At 43.6% G+C, this 19,343-nt stretch overlaps 1 protein-coding gene across 1 annotated transcript; it reads left to right on the top strand.

The window, feature by feature from the left end:
- Window positions 1-327: 327 nt before the first annotated feature.
- Window positions 328-19,038, top strand: HAS2 (hyaluronan synthase 2). The gene is made up of 4 exons (XM_017826403.1): window positions 328-908; window positions 10,041-10,667; window positions 15,178-15,279; window positions 17,466-19,038. Exons 2-4 carry the CDS (start codon window positions 10,041-10,043, stop codon window positions 18,396-18,398), a joined length of 1,662 nt encoding a protein of 553 aa, XP_017681892.1. The 5' UTR covers window positions 328-908; the 3' UTR covers window positions 18,399-19,038.
- Window positions 19,039-19,343: the final 305 nt, after the last annotated feature.

Below are 19,343 nucleotides of genomic sequence, written 5' to 3'. Positions count from 1 at the left end.
AGGGACGAGTCCCATACCCCAAGCCCAGGGATGCAGGGAGTGGGGAAATTGGGGGCTTGCCCCCACTGCGGGGCATGAAGAGGAACCAGTTGGTGGCAACATATGTGTATTGCATTTCTCTGTAAAATTTGCAAGTAGCTAATTAAATTTCTGACGCTGAATCCTTGGCTGAGATCATTTCAATGGGCAGGGTTGGTTGCTTTTTTTTTTCTCCTTACAGGAGTTCCCTCCCCTCCTTCTTCCCATCCTCCGCCTATTAAAACAACTCAAGTCTCACTTGTTAAAAGACCCCATAACGTGGAAGAGGCAGAAAAGCAGCAGCAGCAGCAGGAAAGGAAAAGACGTCTGGAAAATATTACCCGTTTGCTGCTGCTGCTGCTGAGGAACCTCATTGAAACTGTTACTCGGGCAGCAAGGTATCACCAAAGAGACTTTATCTGATGCTGTACATCTCAAACTTTCAGACGCTGCCTTGCAACTTCTCCAGGCTCCTGGCTAGCGGGGTTTGAAATAAGATCTTCAGCTTCGACCACGAGAAACTAACTCCTAATTTATTATTTCTAACTTTTTTATTATTATTATTATTATTATTATTATTATTATTACTATTATTTGAGGAAAAAAATCCCACAACTTTGAGCTAGAAACTGAAGCAGAGAAAGACAAATACGTGGTAATTGTGAAAACACGTGGGAGAAAATGAATAGGACTGACTAGCCTTAAGCGACTTTTTTTATTATTTTCATTTTTAATTATTTTTTATTTCTGAGCGTCTCAATAAGTCCGTGAAAAGTGCGATTTGATTTTTTTACCTCAAACTTGGAAACTATTCAGCGGGAGCAACGGTACGTGAGACCACACAGTTGGCTGGAGCCCCTCTATGACCAAAGGACAGAAGGACAAACAAGGTAGGTGATTTATGATTACGCTTCTGTGAGCTCAAGAGCAGAAGACCCCCTCCTCCCATCCCCACTATTCAAGGGAGGAAAGCTGAAACAGATCCCCAGAATACGAGTGGGGATGGGGGAGGATCTTACCGGCTCTTACGCTACACCTATTTCAGCAATGAATAGGACCGTCGTGAGGATGAATGAGGTTTTCAGGTTCAACCCCTCCTCCGTGTAATCCGTTTAAGACATTGCTGAGCGCCAAGATCGTGGGGGGGGGGAAGCCACCAAAAACAAAACCTCTCAAAAGATCCTAAAATTAAAATCTAGAGCAGGTTAGGCAGCTGCTCCGCTGAGCCCAGAGGGGAAGGCGAGACCAGCTGAGAGCCCAGGTGGGGTTCTCTCCGGCCGTTCCCCGGCTGTGCATCCAGGGCCAGGCGGGGGACGCGACAGGAGCGGCGGGAGGGATAGGACTGAGGGAGGGAGGCGAGGCGGCGGGCGTGGGGCTGGAGTGGGGCGGGCGTCCCGCCCCGGAGCGGGGAAACCAGCGCTCCTGAGCCGCTGGGGCGCCGCGCCGAGCGCGGAGGGCGGTTTCCCGAGCTCAGGAGGTTCGGGGGAGGCGGGATGCGGGGGGGCGGGGGCTGCCCGCGGGCTTCCAGCGCCGCACGCCCGCCCCGGCCCCACCCGGCGGGGCGCCCGCCGGCCAGACCCGCGCTGGCGGCGGGGCCGGCCGAGGGAGGGTCGTACTTCGCGGGGGGCGAAGGCAGCGCCAGCGCAACCTGGGCCGGCCCCGTCGGGTCCCGCACGGCCCCGCACGGCGCGGGTCCCGCCACCCGGGCACAGCCCCCCATCCCGGGCGGAGCGGGGCCGCCCCCCGTGACGTGGCGGCGCGGGGGATCCCCGGCCCCGCCCCCTCTGTGACGCAGCAGCACCGCCCCCGCGGGCGGCGGGGCCGGGGATCCCCCTCAGAGCGGCCCCGCCGAGCGCACGGCACCGCCTGAGGGAACTGCGCGGCCCCCGGGCCCCTCCCGCCTGAAAACCGCGTCCCTCTGTCCCGGACAGCCCTGCTCGGCACCTGTCCGAGCGTCCGTTCGTGCCTCTCGGACACGGCCGCGACTCACCTCGCCACACTCCTTAGTAATGCTGGCAGAAGGGTGAAATGGACCTAGAGAGAGAATTTACCCCATTTCCCTTCCCCCGACAGGACCCCAATGTAGTACAACACTCCTGATGGGCGTTGTCTTAGTCTAGAGGAGGGAAAACTGAGGGGGGATCTCATCAGTGCACATAAATATCTCCAAGGTGAGTGGCAAGAGGATGGTGCAAGACTATTGTCGGTGGTGCCCAGTGAAAGGATGAGGAGCAATGGCCATAAACTAAAACACAAGAAGCTTCACCTCAACATGAGGAATAACTTATTTCCATTGAGAGTGGCAGGGCACTGGAACAGGCTGCCCAGGGAGGTTGTGAAATGTCTCTCTCTGGAGACGTTCAAAACCCACCTGGATGTGTTCCTGTGTCACCTGCACTGGGTGATCCTGCCTTGGCAGGGGGGTTGGACTGGATGATTGCCAGAGCTCCCTTCCAACCCCAACAGTTCTGTGATTCTTCAGGGCTGCAGTGATCCCACATCTCCCAGGGCTCAGCTGCTCCTCTTGTTTCACTTGGCTTCATAGTCTCCTTCCTCAAGGATCATTTTTCCATCGGCACCCATGCATTTTTTCAAAAGCACACGTTGCGTGTAACATGGATACCTCGGTGGTTCTTTTGGGGATTGGTTAGGTTACTTCACCTGAGGGTGATGGCAGTGAAATATTTTCTTTTCCCCTGAAAAACTTTGCAAAATTCAGCAACTCCTAGGCTAGAGGAGTTTTGTCTCTGGTGTCAATAAAGCCAGGATTTCATTTCAGGGTAGTAAATCTTTCTTACCCCTCATGCAAGCAGAGAAAAACCTGAGGAAAGATTTTCCCAGTAGGAAGAGCAACTCTACTGGTTTCAGTGGAGTTTTCCATGCAAGTTCACTAGCAAAAAACTATTTGTGGCATGAAAGGACATTTGCTTCAAGGTGTTGCTATTTAAGATTAGTGTATAAAGCAGTAAAGTAGTCCTCCATTCAGTGTAGTGGGACTTGACTAAGTCAAACAAGGTATGACCTGTGCTTTATAACCTAATTGCAAGATAATAAGCTGTATACACCAAATAAATATTTATTTGCTGGATTAAGTAATGAAATAGTCAAGTCTGTGCATCCAGGGACTTCATAACTGGCAACTAGAAAGTATTTCTGAACTATATTTTTGTTTAACCACAGTCCAAAATATCTGAGTACCAGTATGATTTACTCCTTTATTTATTTCTTATAGCATTCGTCTGGGGGGAGTTGTTGTTGGTTTACTTTTCTTTTCTTTTTGCTAATTTAACAATTAGTGTATCACTGTCTACATTACACTCAAATCCAACCAGCAGCTGTAAAATTCATTCCATGTTGGTTACTCAAACCTGTAAGAGACTAAATTTAGGCAGTTTAGTGGGAAACATACGTTAATCAGATAGGGGATTCTTGATTTGCTGACCAAAGCCTGTGAATACAGATACACTTTGCCATCATTAGTAATCCTGTTCTTTACTTTAAACTTAACCCCAGAGTTAATTTTAGTCTAATGTGAGCCCTTTCCAGAAGATCAATAGCATAACAAAATCTGGAAGTGATAAATAACCAAAAGTACCAGATATGGTAAGTGTGCTGTAATAAACATGTACAGATGGAGCATAACTCTTCAGTTTCCTCTCTGCAGACTGTAGAATAGAAGAGGGAGTCTGGACAGCTACTTTGTGCTTGTAATTAATGTGTACTTGGAATAATTTGTACTCCAAGGATAAATGATTTAATTTGCCATCAAAATGAGGCTAATAATGAATCTAAATATTGGCTGAAAAACTGTAAGCCTCCAACACCATGTACACACACTGAGTGTGTGTGTGTAGGGCCAGATACAGCATGTGCATGCGCACACAGATGCACACACACACACACTTGTGTAATTGAAGCAGTTGCTCTGATGAAGTCAATGCTATTATTCTGATATGTAAGGAGGGGAGGGTTAAGGCTTATAAAGATGGCATTCTTCGATTGTGAGCAAAATAGCCCTTGGTAGCTGTATGCACTTATAGCCATGTGTGTTGGCCTTTATAGTGTCAACCTCACTGATCTTAGGCATCCTACTGAATGAGAGTTGTATTTTTGTTGCAGACAAATCCCTACTGAGTATACTTTCAGGTTAATATAGGCAAGGAAAATAGGAAGTGGTGTGTTGGGTAACTAGAGAACTGGTGGATCCCATATCACCCCAGAAAGAGTTACATTGCAAAAATATCAGTAACCTAAGCCTTAAGAAGGGTTTTGTAGACCTCCAAAAACTTCCTTCATGATCATGATTCCCATTTTACAGGTGAGGAAGCTGAAACAGAGAGGTGAATTCACTTACCTAAGGTTATCCCGCACGTGAATAACAACACTAGGAACCAAATCAAAATTATCTGAGTCCTGATCAACTCTTAGATTCTCTAACATAAGAAATGCAGTGGTTAACACTGACCCATCTAACAACCTTCATAAGGGAGGTTAATCTGTATAATAAATTTCTCAAACATATAGATACATTTTTATCTTGAGTGTCCCGGAAATAGCATCTTCACAGAGAAAGATTTTTTTTTTTTACACCTTTATTACAGAACTGCAAGATATATTATCCACTGATATCCCTCCTCTGCAAAAATACCTAAGTGCACACTTATCTTTAATGGCATGCTTATGTGTTTTGCTGAATCCAACGCCTCAGCATTAAGGTCCAGTACATATTCAAGAGTTCGCCTTTGATACAGGCACATAAAAATGAGACATTTTCAAAGGTTGTTTGTGCTCAGCACTTCTGGTTTCAACAATGGTTGCAGACAAATCTGACCTGTGGATCTTCTGTGAAAAGTTGATTTGTATTATCAATTTAGTTTGAATCGAGAGTGTCCTACTGAAGTCAATGCTACAAGTGCACTACCACCAACTAAATTGCTTGAGTTTCTATTGCAAAGCAATCACTCGGCACTCAAACTGGATTCCTCTTGAATGACCTAATTGCAAGCTACACCCCTGGGGGACACTTTTCATGTTTTTAATCCATGGAGTCTGACTATACTTAGTTCAGAGTAAAACATGAAAATGTATGGAGGATGGAGTTGGGCCCTTAGCACCAATTCTTCCTCGTTGCAGATCTGTTTCTGTAGTATTAGACTATTTGCTGATGTGACCATAGCCCTAGATGTCTAGAGAGAGGCACAGATCTTTTGAACCTTTATGTGGTGGGTGGACCTTAGCTGGCTGCATAGTGCCCTCCCAGCTGCTCTATCTCTCCTCTCCTCAGCAGGATGTGGGTAGAGAAAATAAGATGGAAGATCACCAAGTAGGTTGAGATCAAGGCAGCTTAATAAAGCAAAGGCTGTGTAGAAAGTAAAGGAAAACAAGACATTTATTCTCTACTTCTCGTCAGCAGGTGATGTTCAGCCACTTCCCTGGAATTAGGGCTTCAGTACAGGTAGCAGTTGCTCTGGAAAAAAAATGTCATAATTCATTCCTCCCCCTCCTCCTCCTTTTAGCTTTTATATCTGAGCAGATGTCATGTGGTGTGGAATAACCTTTGGTCAGTTTGGGTCAGCTTTCCTGGTTATGTCACCTCCCAGGATGTTGCCCACCCCTAGTAAACTGGTGTAGGGGAAACATTGGAGAGACAGCCTGGATGCTGTGAGATGCTCAGCAGTAGCCAAAACACTGCTGTGTTCTCAACACCTTCCTAGCTATAAATAGCACTATGAGGACTGCTATGGGAAAAATTAACTTCATCTCAGCCAAATCCAATACAGGCAAAAAATGAGCACGTTTGTGATTGAACTTTTACTGTTGTCTCCTGGATAGATATTGACTTTTGCAGCTTATGGCTGTGATTTTTTAAAATGTCTTCAAATGTTTGGAATTAATAAGTCCTAATTCTTTCAAACAACCTTCCAAATCATTACACATGATGTACAAACTTTCTGTCTCCCCCTTTTGCTTTTTAATATTCTGGGGAAAACTATCCAGAAGTACTACAGGGCAATGTTTGAGTGTTGTGCATGAAAGACAATTTCTGACAGAGATGATGCAGTGAGCTGCATCCCCATTTGTTACAAGCAGACCTAACTTCAGTTTGATCCCCCATCAGTCACTGGTTCCATGTCCTGTATCAGCAGATGCCAGGTACCACCTGGTTTCTTCCTTTAAAATAAGTGAAGAGACTGCAAATAATATTGATGTCTTCAGACACCAATGCACATACATTTTCTGGATATGTATTTGACCCTATCTGTTTGTTACCTTCTTGATGTATTAGTAAAAAAATACACTTTTCTTTTTTTCTCTGTGCCTCCTGACTTCTGCTGTCTTCAGTTCCTGTTACTGCCAGGGATCCATGAAAGCTGATTAATAACCATATGGACAGACCCTGCTACATGATTTTGGAGTGGTGTTTTACCGCAGAAGTCACCAGCATTCTTTGCTGAGGAAAGACCAAAGACCCAGCCCAAAGCAAGACATATGAACCCGCTGAATTTCAATCAAGTGTCTAGATCTTTATTAAAGTTAGGTCTATGTACAATAACTACAGTTAACTGCTAGCCTAAATATTTTTCAGAATAGAGAGAACTGAACCATATTTTGCTATGTTCTTCTAATTTGAGATCTAAGGCATTATTCAGTCTGAGAAAGGAGTGTGATCTCTAGTGCTGCAGTTAATACCTCCATCATTATATGTAGAGGGTAGGTATATCACTCATTTGTTAACCTGATTTTTTTTCTGAAAATGATGTTAGAAGACTACAACTTTTAGTCATGCCGGTTCTTGATATTAATGTAGAGTAAGTTCTCCTTTGTCATAGGTTGGACAAAAAGATCCTATTTCTTGTGGCTTTATCAGGGTGCCAAAAGAGACACAATGCCAAAGAGTTCTCTAGGTGGACTCTGGTGCTGAGTACATGCAAGAGTTCATTTCTTGGCCATGCTTTTCCATAAGAGCATCCAAAGAAAGGCACATTGCCTCCTCCTGTACAGTCACTACAAGGCACATATATCCTTGGGACCTCTTAGTGAATCAAAATGTGTGAGTGAATCAGCAACAGCCTACACAGCATTAGGATTTAGCATATGACTTTCACATTTAATTTCTACTAGATGTGCTGGTGAGCACTGCTCAGCTCCATCCACGAAAGTAAACAGCTGCAATATAATGACAACAAATTGCTCAATAGCAGACTTTGAAGCCTCTTTACGTACACTCATCTTGTTTACACGAACCTGGAGTCTGTTTGCTGGAGGCTGCATAAAGCTCTACTGGGCTCAGCACCGTGGGGTTAGGGGAAGATGTGTGTAAAGGATTTAGGTGCCCAAATTGCAAAATAGAATTATTATATTTCACTGTGTTAGGCCAGGCTAGATGCTCATAACAGCACTGTCTGACCTAAAAATCTCTAATGCAGCTGCTCCCTACCCTTGGTGTTAGTATTTGACTCAGTAGTTCATTTTTGGTCCCAGACTTGTACAAGCATCATTTCCTTTCACTTTTGGCTCAATTACTGGAGAAGGGTGGAGAGTTTTTGGCTTCTTTGCCATTGTTTGGGCATGTTCAAGTTGATAAAGATCATTTCTGCTGGGCAAGCTATCAATAGCTCACGTGTTAAAGCTTGAGAATATTGAGCAACTTTTTCCAGAGTTCCTTGAGATTCAGTCAGTTAAAACACTATACATAAAAACCTCAATTGCACATACAAAGAGCAAAGTTTCTTTGATGAAAGCCAGGAATTTAGATCGAAAACCCATTTATTTTCCTAAGGATGACAGTGAAAGGATAGAAAAAAATGCTATTTTATTAGCACCAGAAGTCCATTTCTTGATTTTAAAAGACTGGGGGTTTGCAACAGAGCGAAACTGGGCTGTAATGACAAGATCAGAGAATTATTCTTTTTTTTTTTCCTTTTTTTGCAGAAGCACTTCACAGGTACAGAAAAGCAATAACAAATTAGTATAAAAGATGCCTAGTACACTATATAGGCAGTCAGATGTAACCACTCCAGATCTTAATCTAAATCCTGTGACTCCTACCCATCGAAGCGGTCCATTTGTTTCAGCCATATAATTGTTAATGTAAGCAGACTCTGGCCCCTACTCACTAATACAAATGTTCTATTTCTGGCAAGAGAAAAGAAGTGATAAACCCCAAAAGGGAAAGCAGAGTACAGCTGCACCATTAATGAGACATTTACCTTGATGTTTGTGACATTTTGCATGCTTGAGGAATTAGTAAACACACAAGCTATTTGACTTTAAGGTAATCTAGAAGGGGATCCGTTACTTAATCTCTTTTCTAAAGCAAGTCTAATTTGGGCACTGGGTTTTAATTCATATATACCAGTGGAGGTAAGCATATCTTTTATTAGGCTTCTTTATCACCCCCACTGTGAAAAATTTTCAGACAGGCCAGAGCAGGGATGGTGGATGATTACAGCACCTGTCAGAGCCCAGCCATAAGTATTCAAGGAAGTCATAAAGATGGGGTCCGATTTCTTTAACAGTGCCTCCAAATATACATTTAAGAGGCTTCCTTCTGTCTTGAAATTTAAGACCCTAAATAGCCAGTTTAAAAAAAGCAAAGTCTTTGTAACCTCCGACTTCATGCTCATCTAGTTTTATTTTGATTTGGTAAGTGATTCCGTGTTGACTTTTTTTTTCCAAGCCTATAACTTGTCAGACATATATAATTGATGACAGCTATGTTGCTGTAGCTTGGTAGTAATTTTTCAATGAAGAGTTAAAAACATATATGAGGTGAAGAAGTCCTGTTCCAACTTCAGCTTTGGCCAACAGATGGTGAAACAAATATGATCAGCAAATGAGCAAGATGATAGCAGCAGGGAAAACATGAATAATAGCAAGAAAACACAAATATTAAGTCCATTACTCTGAGAGGATCTACTTCAGCAAAATATTCAAGCATGAGCTTTATTGACTTGCAACACACTTGCTGGGTTAGCCTTAAACAGACATTATCCGTTTTATGTCCTTCACATTAAATGCATCCAGTGACAGAAAACATTGTCATTAACTTCCTGTAATTCTGAGAAAGCATAAAATTGTTAATGTGATTGTCAAGAGAAAGCAGTTAGGTAGCAATATAGTCTGCCTGTCTGCCTGTCTACGCTGTTTGTCTCGAGAATACCAGAGCACCCTCCATGCCAGCCACAGCCCAGAGCTTAGGTTAGAAGATTTTATAGGCAGGTAACCTAAGTATGTAGAAGTGGTCAGAATTAACTGATGTCCTAAGGAATTTCTGAGTCCAGGGTGGAGTCTTGGCTCTGTTAAATTTATGAGTATTTTTGCCACAGACTTAATCTAAGTCAGGCTTTAGCCCCTATACACACATGCTCACGTGTGCATATATCTATGCACACAAATGTATAAATAATACATTTTTGCAATGGTATTGAGACCTTTTAAAGCAGATGTCTGATTATATAAATATAAATTATAAATATAGTCAGACATCTGTTTAAAAAATTATAAATACATTCAGACATCTGTTTTAAGAATGTCTTTCCAATATTTTTGCAAACATAACTAAGTGACCGAAACAATTCAGGGTGGGATGCGGTCATGACATGGCTGGGGGATGAGGAGGGGCTGCCCAGACATTCAGCTGTTCCACTCGCCTGTGACTGTATGAAGCGAGTGATGGCCCAAGAACCCTTCTCCAACCTCCTCAGGGAAATATGACAGAGCATCTCATCCAGCAAGCCCAGGCTGCCAAAATAAGATCCTGACACAGACAGCAAATTCTGTGAGGACATTACAAATAGCAAACATCTCTGCTACACTAAGTGTATTTGGGTCATGCTTTACATGCAGAAAATACTGCAAAGAGATGTTATGTTGAGCAAGGTGATGCCGTAAGTCTGTGAACCAGAAGCTCAGGGTGTATCTGTTGCTGCTGAGATCTGTGTTGTAGCCACGTGAACCGCTTATGAGATCTTACACCAGCAAGTGGTGGCTCTGCTAACGGTTTCCCTACTTCTTTGCAGATGTATTGTGAGAGGTTTATATGTATCCTGAGAATACTTGGAACCACACTCTTCGGGGTGTCCCTCCTGCTGGGAATCACCGCTGCTTACATTGTAGGCTACCAGTTCATCCAAACAGACAACTACTACTTCTCCTTTGGACTCTATGGTGCTATCTTGGCATCACATCTCATCATCCAAAGCCTGTTTGCCTACCTAGAGCACAGGAAAATGAAACGGTCGCTAGAGACTCCAATCAAGCTGAACAAAACAGTTGCCCTTTGTATTGCTGCCTATCAAGAGGATCCTGACTACTTAAGAAAATGTTTACTTTCTGTGAAAAGACTGACCTACCCTGGAATTAAAGTTGTTATGGTCATTGATGGGAACTCAGAAGATGACGTTTACATGATGGACATTTTCACTGAAATCATGGGTAGGGACACATGTGCCACTTATGTCTGGAGTAATAACTTCCACGACAAAGGTCCAGGTGAGACAGAAGAGTCTCACAGAGAAAGCATGCAACACGTATCTCAGCTGGTCCTGTCCAACAAAAGTGTTTGCATCATGCAGAAATGGGGTGGAAAAAGAGAAGTAATGTACACAGCATTCAAAGCACTGGGGAGAAGCGTGGATTATGTACAGGTAGGTATTAGAGCATCAGGTCAGTGCCAATTCAAACACACTTTGAAAGAAAGCAGCTTTTGTATATTTTGTGCAGCATGTTAGAGGCTATCCTAGTCCCTGATGAACACAGTGCTCCTTTCAGTCTGTTTGGAAACAGCTTGACCGTTAAAAGGGTATTTTGCTAGCTTTTAAAATGGCCTGTCTATCTGTGACTATGTTAAATCTGTGCACCAGCTACTGGAGAAATCTGAAATCCTCTCCCAGCCTTCAGTACTGCCCCCTCATCTAAATGGTTTTGCTTCACACAAAGACAGTGGCCTCCTGAAAACCCCGTCTATGCTCCTGTAGGTTAAGATCTTGGGTAAGGCTTTATTTTGTGAGGTTGTTAGTGGCCCCATGTGAGCAGACAGACAGATATTTGATGGCACTAGGGAATATCTCAGAGCAATGGTGGAATCTGTAAAAAAATGAGGATATTTTAAAGGCATCAAAGGCTATGTGGAGTATTCAATAAAAGGGTCAATGTGCAGATTTGAAAGAAAGATTTCTCCAGCTAAAGCCTGAAGGAGCTTTTGCTTCATCATTTACAGCTGCATTACCTCACTCACCGCGACTTGGCCTTTAAAGCTCTTACGACACTATTCACTTAAAAATGAGTTAGGCTGGGTCCTCTCTCCCTGTTTTCAAAGCAGCAGAGGCACATTTCTTTCCAGCTGCCTTGGATCCCCTGAAAGATTGTCTGTGCTTTTGTCTTACTTACATGGGAGCACTTCTCACTCCTGCAAACAGCTCTGCTGATTGTGGGAAGGGGAAGAGGTCATGTATAAGGAAGGTGGGTGGGATCAGGATCTCTAGCTGGACACTAAGGCCCTTTCCTTATCATTCAAGGCCAACAAGGCTCATTTGACTAATACCACTGAATATGAGATGATCTTCCTAATGAACTACCCTCAGTTCTTCCCGCCTTCTCCCAAACTCAGAGCATCCAGCAGTCTCCTCCGGTGGAGCAGCAGCTCCCCGTGAGATGCTCTCTACTGGCTCAGGGCGGCTGCATGGCTGAGCCATATGTGTTTCTGGGGTCTGTGCCCAGCCTTGTGTGGGTGTGTGCATGCTCTGCACAGCACAGCATCCACGTGCACAGTGTCCAAGGGATGTGGAGAGCCTGCCAGTAGCTGGGCTGAGACCAGTGAGTCTTCCATGCACAGGAGGGGCAGGAACTGAAGAATGCCAGGAACCACTCTGTTATTGGAGCTGAGAGAGTAAGGCGAAGATTTAAAACCCGTTCCCTACCACTTCTCAGACTGAAACTAATTTATTCTCTGAAAAGAGTGGCCTTAAGTTCTTCATTGTCTGCACTTTGATTCTGTGCTGTAAGGAACTATGATGGGGATAAAAATGCTGATTTTCTCTATTAGCATGGGTTTATAATCACTTCACACAGAAATACCAGATTGCAGAGAAAGAAGGCAGAGAGGAAGCTGATTCATTGCAAGTTTCCTCCCTTAGTCCAGGTCTTGCATTTTTCAGGGAACCTGGAAAAAATATTTCTATTTCAACAGTCATAGCATAAACTGAGAAAATGGAAGAGGTATTTCTGGTCAGTTAACACTCCTGACTGGGCTCAGAAGTCCTAATGAATTAGTCAGGGACTGTAATACTGCTCTGAGCAAAGTTTGCAGTAATGACTAATGCCACAGTCACATCTACAGTTACATCTGTAATAGAAATGCAGCACCTTGGTGGCCCTGGAGACTACACAGTCATGAAGGAATGTAGCTAAAATGTGGCATTGTTTTATGAATGAATGAAGGTTGAGATATTTTAAATGGTTCTTTGCGGGGACCCAGGGTAAATTACTTTAAACAGGCCCAACATATTAAAGGCTAAGCAATCTGCATCAATGATAAAGCACTTAAAAAAGTGGACCATTCAGCACCACTGCCCTCCCTGAAATTGTAGGCCTTGAAATTGTACAATTTTTAAAACCCCACCTTGGGGTTAGGGACAGGCAACCATAAGCTGTCAGACCAGTGCAGATAACAAGCTGTTGCCATTAGTTGTGTCTCATTAAGTACCTGAAACTGCTGTGTAGGCTTATTTCCATCCTGGAGGAGGTTAGCAGTGTGCAAGTAATCAGGTGGAGGAGTTAAATTGGCAGGTGTCATTGGTGCAGAGCTGGTTGCGGCAGCCAGGGTACAATTCATCTTGGCTTGATGGAGGTACCTGTGCGGACAGTCCAGCACAGTCTGAACTTCTCAAAGCAGCTTGGATAAGCTGTCACTGGCTACAAAAAGTATCTGAACAGCTCGCTTAAGGTCAACCGTCCCTTTCATGCAACTCTGTGACCCAAGGCAGTAATTTTTAGGTCACTCAGCCTTTATGTGGAAAGATGGCAAACTGCCTCTTAGGCTGTCCTGGGCCACCCTGGCTGGGCAGACCTCAGTGTGTTTTATTTGGGTTCCTAAGTGTCCGTATTTGGGAGTGTCCTCTCTTCACATGCAAAAACCTCATCCAGATGAAAAATAATGGCTTGTTAGGTTTGTCCCAGAACCCCAGACATGTCCACTGTGCTGGCATGCCCAGGACATGTAATGGTAACTTGTAAATAAATCCAGTGTTTTCCTCATTTCATATTAGTGAGGGTTCTCATGGGCAGGCCTTTCTGCTATAAAGAAATGCATCTGATGGGGGTGGTGGCTGCTCAAGGGACAGGTTCTAGAGGGAAAGCAGAGGGGCTGGGGGGGGAGCTGATCCCAGCCCACCACTCATGGTCACAAGAAATGGGATGCCTAAAGCTGCCTGAGCTAACTACAGATTACCTGTGCAAAACACTCGGCAACAGGTCTTTCCAGGAAGCCCCTGGTGAAATACAAGCATCCTTTCTCCTCTTCAGTAGAATTGTTTTGCTCCCTTTCTATCACCAAGCACTGCCACTGATGACAGCTTTCCACTAAAGCTGGAGGCACACCTTGGCCAGGTTACAAAAGTGCTCCTTGGGATAAGTCCTTTGAGGAGAAGAGATGGATGCATCAAGTTAGAGCAAGCTGGAGATGCTTGTGGCTTTTCTTCTGATGGAAATATGAGAGCTTTCATCACCTTTATCCTCTTGAACCCCTCTGAGTGAGCATGGAGGGGAGCATGCTGGCAGACTCCCAGCTGCATCCCAAGCTATGCAGCCCAACTATTCTGGGTAACCTCTCCTCTTGAGCCTGATCTATAGCAGAGCTTCAAAATGCTCTCCTCCCCCTTTATAGACCAGACATGAAGGTTACTGCTCCCCTGGAGTGAGAGGGCTTGGGTTGAATTGAAAGTTAGCACAGAAGAACACCAAAATTAAGATATCTGATACAAAGTCTCAGCAGAATCTGTCTTAATATGTTGTTCATGCAGAGCTACTGACTTTAGCACCTACCGACCCCATCGAAATCACAGGAATCAGTGTGGGGACAAACTGGAAGCAGTATGAGAATTTGTAGGTCAGGATTCAGCCAGTCAGAGGGGGATTTCTGGGACAGTCTCTGCTCCAGTTCCTGGGCGTCTGTGAAGTGAGTTCACACACTATGTGGGCAGTGCTTTCAGCACAAGCAACTGCGACAAGGAAACACCCACTTTTTTTAAACAGGCTGCAGCCCGTGCTGTTCTCCTCAGAGCAAATGAAAGCAATGCCAGCTGCCTTGCAGACCGGCCAGCCTGTCTGAGCTCTCCTCCTACTCTCCAGGGGAAAGCCAATTTCCTAATGTACACAGAATTTAGTTGACTAGGAGTGTTTGTGTAGCTGAAATGCCTTGTGTGTGTCATCTATTTCTGCCCTGATCTCATGGAGTACTGAACTTCGAGACTCATTCCTTCTGGCCTTACATATTTTTTATAAGAATGCCAGAGAAAAATAGCAAATAATTTCTATATATCAAATCTCAAATCACGGCACTACTAATAACACACCGTACATCTAAAATTAAAAATGAATTTGTGCTGGAATCCAAGATACATATCTTACATGAATTGCTAAAGTCTTCTGCCAGTGAAAGAACTATTAGGTTTCTTACCAGACTCCTACTTGACTTTTTTCTTTCTTTTTTTATAACAAGTGTCTGGAATTTACCTCCTCACTCCTTCCCTCATATGGCAGTGGGAAACATTTGACCAGGGTGCTCCAACTGTGCAGCTGATGCAGGGAAACCCTATGCTAGGGCTCAACAGGAATCTGCTGCACACCCACAAACATTGTCTCACTCTGTGGTGCCCCATATCTTACTCAATGAAGCCAGCCCACTGTGTTAGTAAAAAGACAGAGCTGATACAGAAGAGAGGATTGTTGGAGGGCACAACCTTAACAAGGTCTCTGCTTCATTCAGCAACACTCTTTGCTGCCTGGTACAAATGGCCTTTAACAGAAATATCAATGCAGTCTCCAAAGTCAGATTTAATTACATTCAGGAGAGTATGCATTTAGAGTCATTTTAACCACTTGCATGATTTTTGTTTTCTTCTTTAACCCATTTTTGTTCTCATTTTGTCTTACTTGTAGGTCTGTGATTCAGATACAATGCTTGATCCAGCCTCATCAGTGGAGATGGTAAAGGTTTTAGAAGAGGATCCAATGGTTGGAGGAGTTGGAGGTGATGTGCAGGTGAGTACAACAATTTTCAGATTAACAGAGGGGTTTCAGCAATTATTTGCATTGCAACTGACTTCCCTGCCTGGAATAGCACTGAATATACTAGATGTCTATATACTATATGTGTATATATAATATGTGATACCATTATAGAGGCTCTTATCATACCTTGATCTTTCTTTCGATTGAATGGAAACTCTTATTCTTGTACGTGAGCACTGTGTGGTTTTAACACCCATAGCAAGCAAACAAATATTATTCTGCCTCATATATGTAAAAAGAAGGGCACTGGCATTGTCAGGACTGTTGTGGCATCTTTGAGTCTCTGGGTATAACTGCTTGCCCAAGGTACCAAAAGTAAAGCTATAGGGGAGCAGGGAACTGAGAACAGGTCTCTCAAAACCATGTTCAGCATCTCAAGTACTTCTATTGTATTACTACTGTCATCCAAGATTGTTAGAAATAAAAGACATTTTGAAATGCTGTGCACTGTGCACTCTGTGTGTTGCTGGGTTTCCCCTGCATCTCTGGCAGGCAGGGCAATGGAAAACTCCTACGTCAGACCAGCTCCACATCTGTTAGGATTTCCAGCATTGCCAAGTTTGGCTGACAGCTACAGCAGAAGACTGTTGGTTCCTTTTGACACAACTCCTTCTGCTGCACTTTATAAAGAAAAATGTGTATGAATATTTCAATAGGCCTTAGGATCAGTCCCCGTGCTCAGTTGGGCTTTTTATGTGACACAGAGAAGAAAGGCCATCTATATGGGCAAGCACTTACTAATGAATGCCCCAGTAGTCAGAAGTATTTCAGGCATGTGGGTCTCAACTCCAGAAATTAGGATTCACACAGAAACCTGAATAACTTTGGAGCTCTAGACTGGCTACAAACCAGGTGTCACACTCACCCTATGCATGTGAGATGCCAGGCATGTGTGAGTACAAGTGGAGGGAGGCAGCACAGGTTCAGCTGTGACAGTGAACATTCATAAGCATCTGCAGAGAGAGGTGGGAAGGACGTGTGTCCTCTGGGAGGAAAGGTGACACAATGAAGGCTCTGGGCTTTTTTTTTTTTCCCAGTTCATTTTCCAGCGTACACCAAATGCATTTGAGCCAGGTTTGTATCTATCTCCAAGCCCTGCTGCTTCTAAAATATTCTGGAATTAAACTGAAACAGAGACAAGATTGGCCCACGGCCTTCACACCTGACAGAAATTAGGGTCATCAGAACAAAGACTACTCTTTTTTAGTTACAGGGCAATGCTTTCTAGTTGTAGAAGGCCACAGGTCCCCCTGAAAATCCCCACACTGAGAAGACATAGGTTCAAAGCTGGCACAGCTGCCCTGCCACACACTTCCTTGCTGCATCCTCTGGCACAAGCTGTGTGCTGAGAACCTGGGTGCAAAGCCACGGACTTGTACATCTCCAGGCACTCATACCTCCACTGAGTGTTCAGACTCCTAGACTGTGCTTATGTCGTATTTTAAGTGTAGGTCTCAGCTTCAAGTGAGCTTTGGGGTGTGCAGAAGAGAAAGACTGAAAGCTTTATGGAGGCCAAAGGACTACAGACTCTACTGGAATATCACCTTATGTCTTGGGACAAAGTAACAGGATTGGTACTGCAGAGGCAGAACAGGTTGTTCCTCAGAGGGCCTACTGTTGGATATGGGGACACAGTCCAGGGTCAAGCCTCTGGGGCCTTACAATACCAAAAATCTAAGGCAAAGACCATGTGCTCAGCTTTTCTCATGCTCCTGTGCGAGAGCTTTAGGAAGGTTGGAAGAACTTCTGTGAGTCCCAAAGATGGGTGTGGGGAGGAGAGCAGCAGGAGGCCATGTCTGGGACTCCACCAGCTCTTAGAAATGTCTGAGTCCAGCAGGTCTTTAAGTGGGAACAAAGGGGAGGGAAGAATGAGACAGGAAAGAAGGAAGTTTCTTGGTGGAGAAAGGAAAGTGTGTGAAGAAAAAGAAAATATCTTGGTGGAACATACTTTTGAAGGCTTCATCTCACCCTTCCTGTCAATGTCCTGGCTGAGCTGTTTGTGTAACTCCTGGGTTTGCCATGAGCTGGACTCAGGAGTGAGGTTCCCACCACCTTTGGTCCAATGGTTCTCTAGTCTCTGCACATTTCTTATCAATCCAATTTGCATATTTTCTGTCTCAAGAGCTCATCTAAAATGAAAACTTTTTATTTTGCAGATTTTGAACAAATACGATTCCTGGATCTCCTTTCTGAGCAGCGTGCGATACTGGATGGCATTTAACATAGAAAGAGCCTGTCAGTCCTACTTTGGCTGTGTACAGTGCATCAGCGGACCTCTGGGAATGTACAGAAACTCTTTACTCCATGAATTTGTGGAAGATTGGTACAATCAAGAATTTATGGGCTCCCAGTGCAGCTTTGGAGATGACAGGCATCTAACTAACAGAGTGCTAAGTCTGGGCTATGCAACAAAATACACCGCTAGATCCAAGTGCCTTACCGAAACACCGATAGAGTATCTCAGGTGGCTGAATCAGCAGACGCGCTGGAGTAAATCCTACTTTAGAGAGTGGCTTTATAATGCAATGTGGTTCCACAAGCACCATTTGTGGATGACCTATGAAGCTGTAATCACTGGATTCTTTCCTTTCTTTCTTATCGCCACAGTCATTCAGCTCTTCTACAGGGGAAAAATCTGGAACATCCTCCTCTTCCTGTTGACAGTTCAGTTAGTTGGCCTGATAAAGTCTTCCTTTGCCAGCTTCCTTAGGGGCAACATTGTCATGGTTTTCATGTCACTCTACTCAGTGTTGTACATGTCAAGTTTACTGCCAGCAAAGATGTTTGCAATTGCCACGATAAACAAAGCAGGGTGGGGCACATCAGGAAGGAAAACCATTGTAGTTAATTTTATAGGACTCATTCCAGTCTCCATTTGGTTTACAATCCTCCTAGGTGGCGTAATTTTCACGATTTACAAGGAATCAAAAAAGCCATTTACTGAGTCAAAACAGACAGTTCTCATCATTGGCACAATACTCTATGCATGTTACTGGGTTATGCTTTTGACTTTGTACATGGTTCTTATCAACAAATGTGGCAGGCGGAAGAAAGAGCAACAACACTACGACATGGTGCTAGACGTATGATGTTTCCGTGGGAAGTTACCCAGAGTTGTAAAGCAACCCAACGACCTTGTAGTATCTGTGGCATCAGACATATGTTGCCAAGGGAAATGGATCACTGCTGCTGGGAATAGGACACATATTCCTCTGGGTTCATTTTCATCCTGCCAAAGTAAGAAAAAAAAAAACAATTTTTTTTTTCCAAGGGGGGGGAAGACACAAACCACACAGTTTCGACCTGTTCGCAAGAAAATGGGAGAACTTCTATGTTTATGCACTTTTTTATTGTGCATACGCCTGACAGTGTTACGTTCTATATACCTCACTGGTCATGCTTATGTGTGTGGACAGACAGGAAAGGATTTTGGAGAATTTGGAAAAGGACCTTACAACCCCTTGCAACCTAATTTATGAACTTCTCTTTTTTTATAGTTCTGTTTATAGGAAGGGTCTTTTGTTTTAGGCTGCCAAATGTAATGCCAAAGGTAAATTTTAAGAGGCCATTGGCTGAGCTGTATTTTTATATTATTGTATTATTTGTGTGTGTGTATTTTTAAGCCAACTTTTTTTTTAAATCACATATTTTATATTTTACTATCTGCCAAAAAAAGCTGCCTCCCCAACATTTTGTTCTTTAGCCTTTTTAAATATATTTAGGGAAAAAAAATCATACTTTCTCACCTCAAATTTCTGCTGAAATGATATTGTTCACAACAGAAAAAATAAAAAGTCTCTGCATTTTTGCAACTAAAAAGTCTCTCTGCATTTTTGCAACTAATGAATGGTTATTTCTGTGAAAAAGCATTTAAATGTGCTCTTTTAAGACATTTATTAGGAAAGGCCCAACATTGTCAGGTTTTGCATACAAGCATATTTGTGCATAAAAAAGGCCAAAGGGGTAGATATGTGCAATTTGGGGTTTTTGTTTAGATAACATTGTAAAAGGGAAATTTGCTTCTCTGCTGAGAG

Source organism: Lepidothrix coronata, unplaced genomic scaffold, assembly GCF_001604755.1.
Source record: "Lepidothrix coronata isolate B3197 unplaced genomic scaffold, Lepidothrix_coronata-1.0 Scaffold126, whole genome shotgun sequence".
In the NCBI taxonomy this organism is placed as follows: Eukaryota; Metazoa; Chordata; class Aves; order Passeriformes; family Pipridae; genus Lepidothrix; species Lepidothrix coronata.
This window is presented reverse-complemented; position numbering and strand designations above follow the sequence as displayed.

What these genes read in the sequence shown, in the direction of transcription:
- HAS2 (XM_017826403.1), top strand. Translation starts at nt 10,041, where the DNA reads ATGTATTGTGAGAGGTTTATATGTATCCTGAGAATACTTGGAACCACA. An exon ending in GAAGCGTGGATTATGTACAG is followed by an intron (nt 10,668 to 15,177) that starts GTAGGTATTAGA and finishes TCTTACTTGTAG; the next exon opens with GTCTGTGATTCAGATACAAT. An exon ending in GAGTTGGAGGTGATGTGCAG is followed by an intron (nt 15,280 to 17,465) that starts GTGAGTACAACA and finishes TTTATTTTGCAG; the next exon opens with ATTTTGAACAAATACGATTC.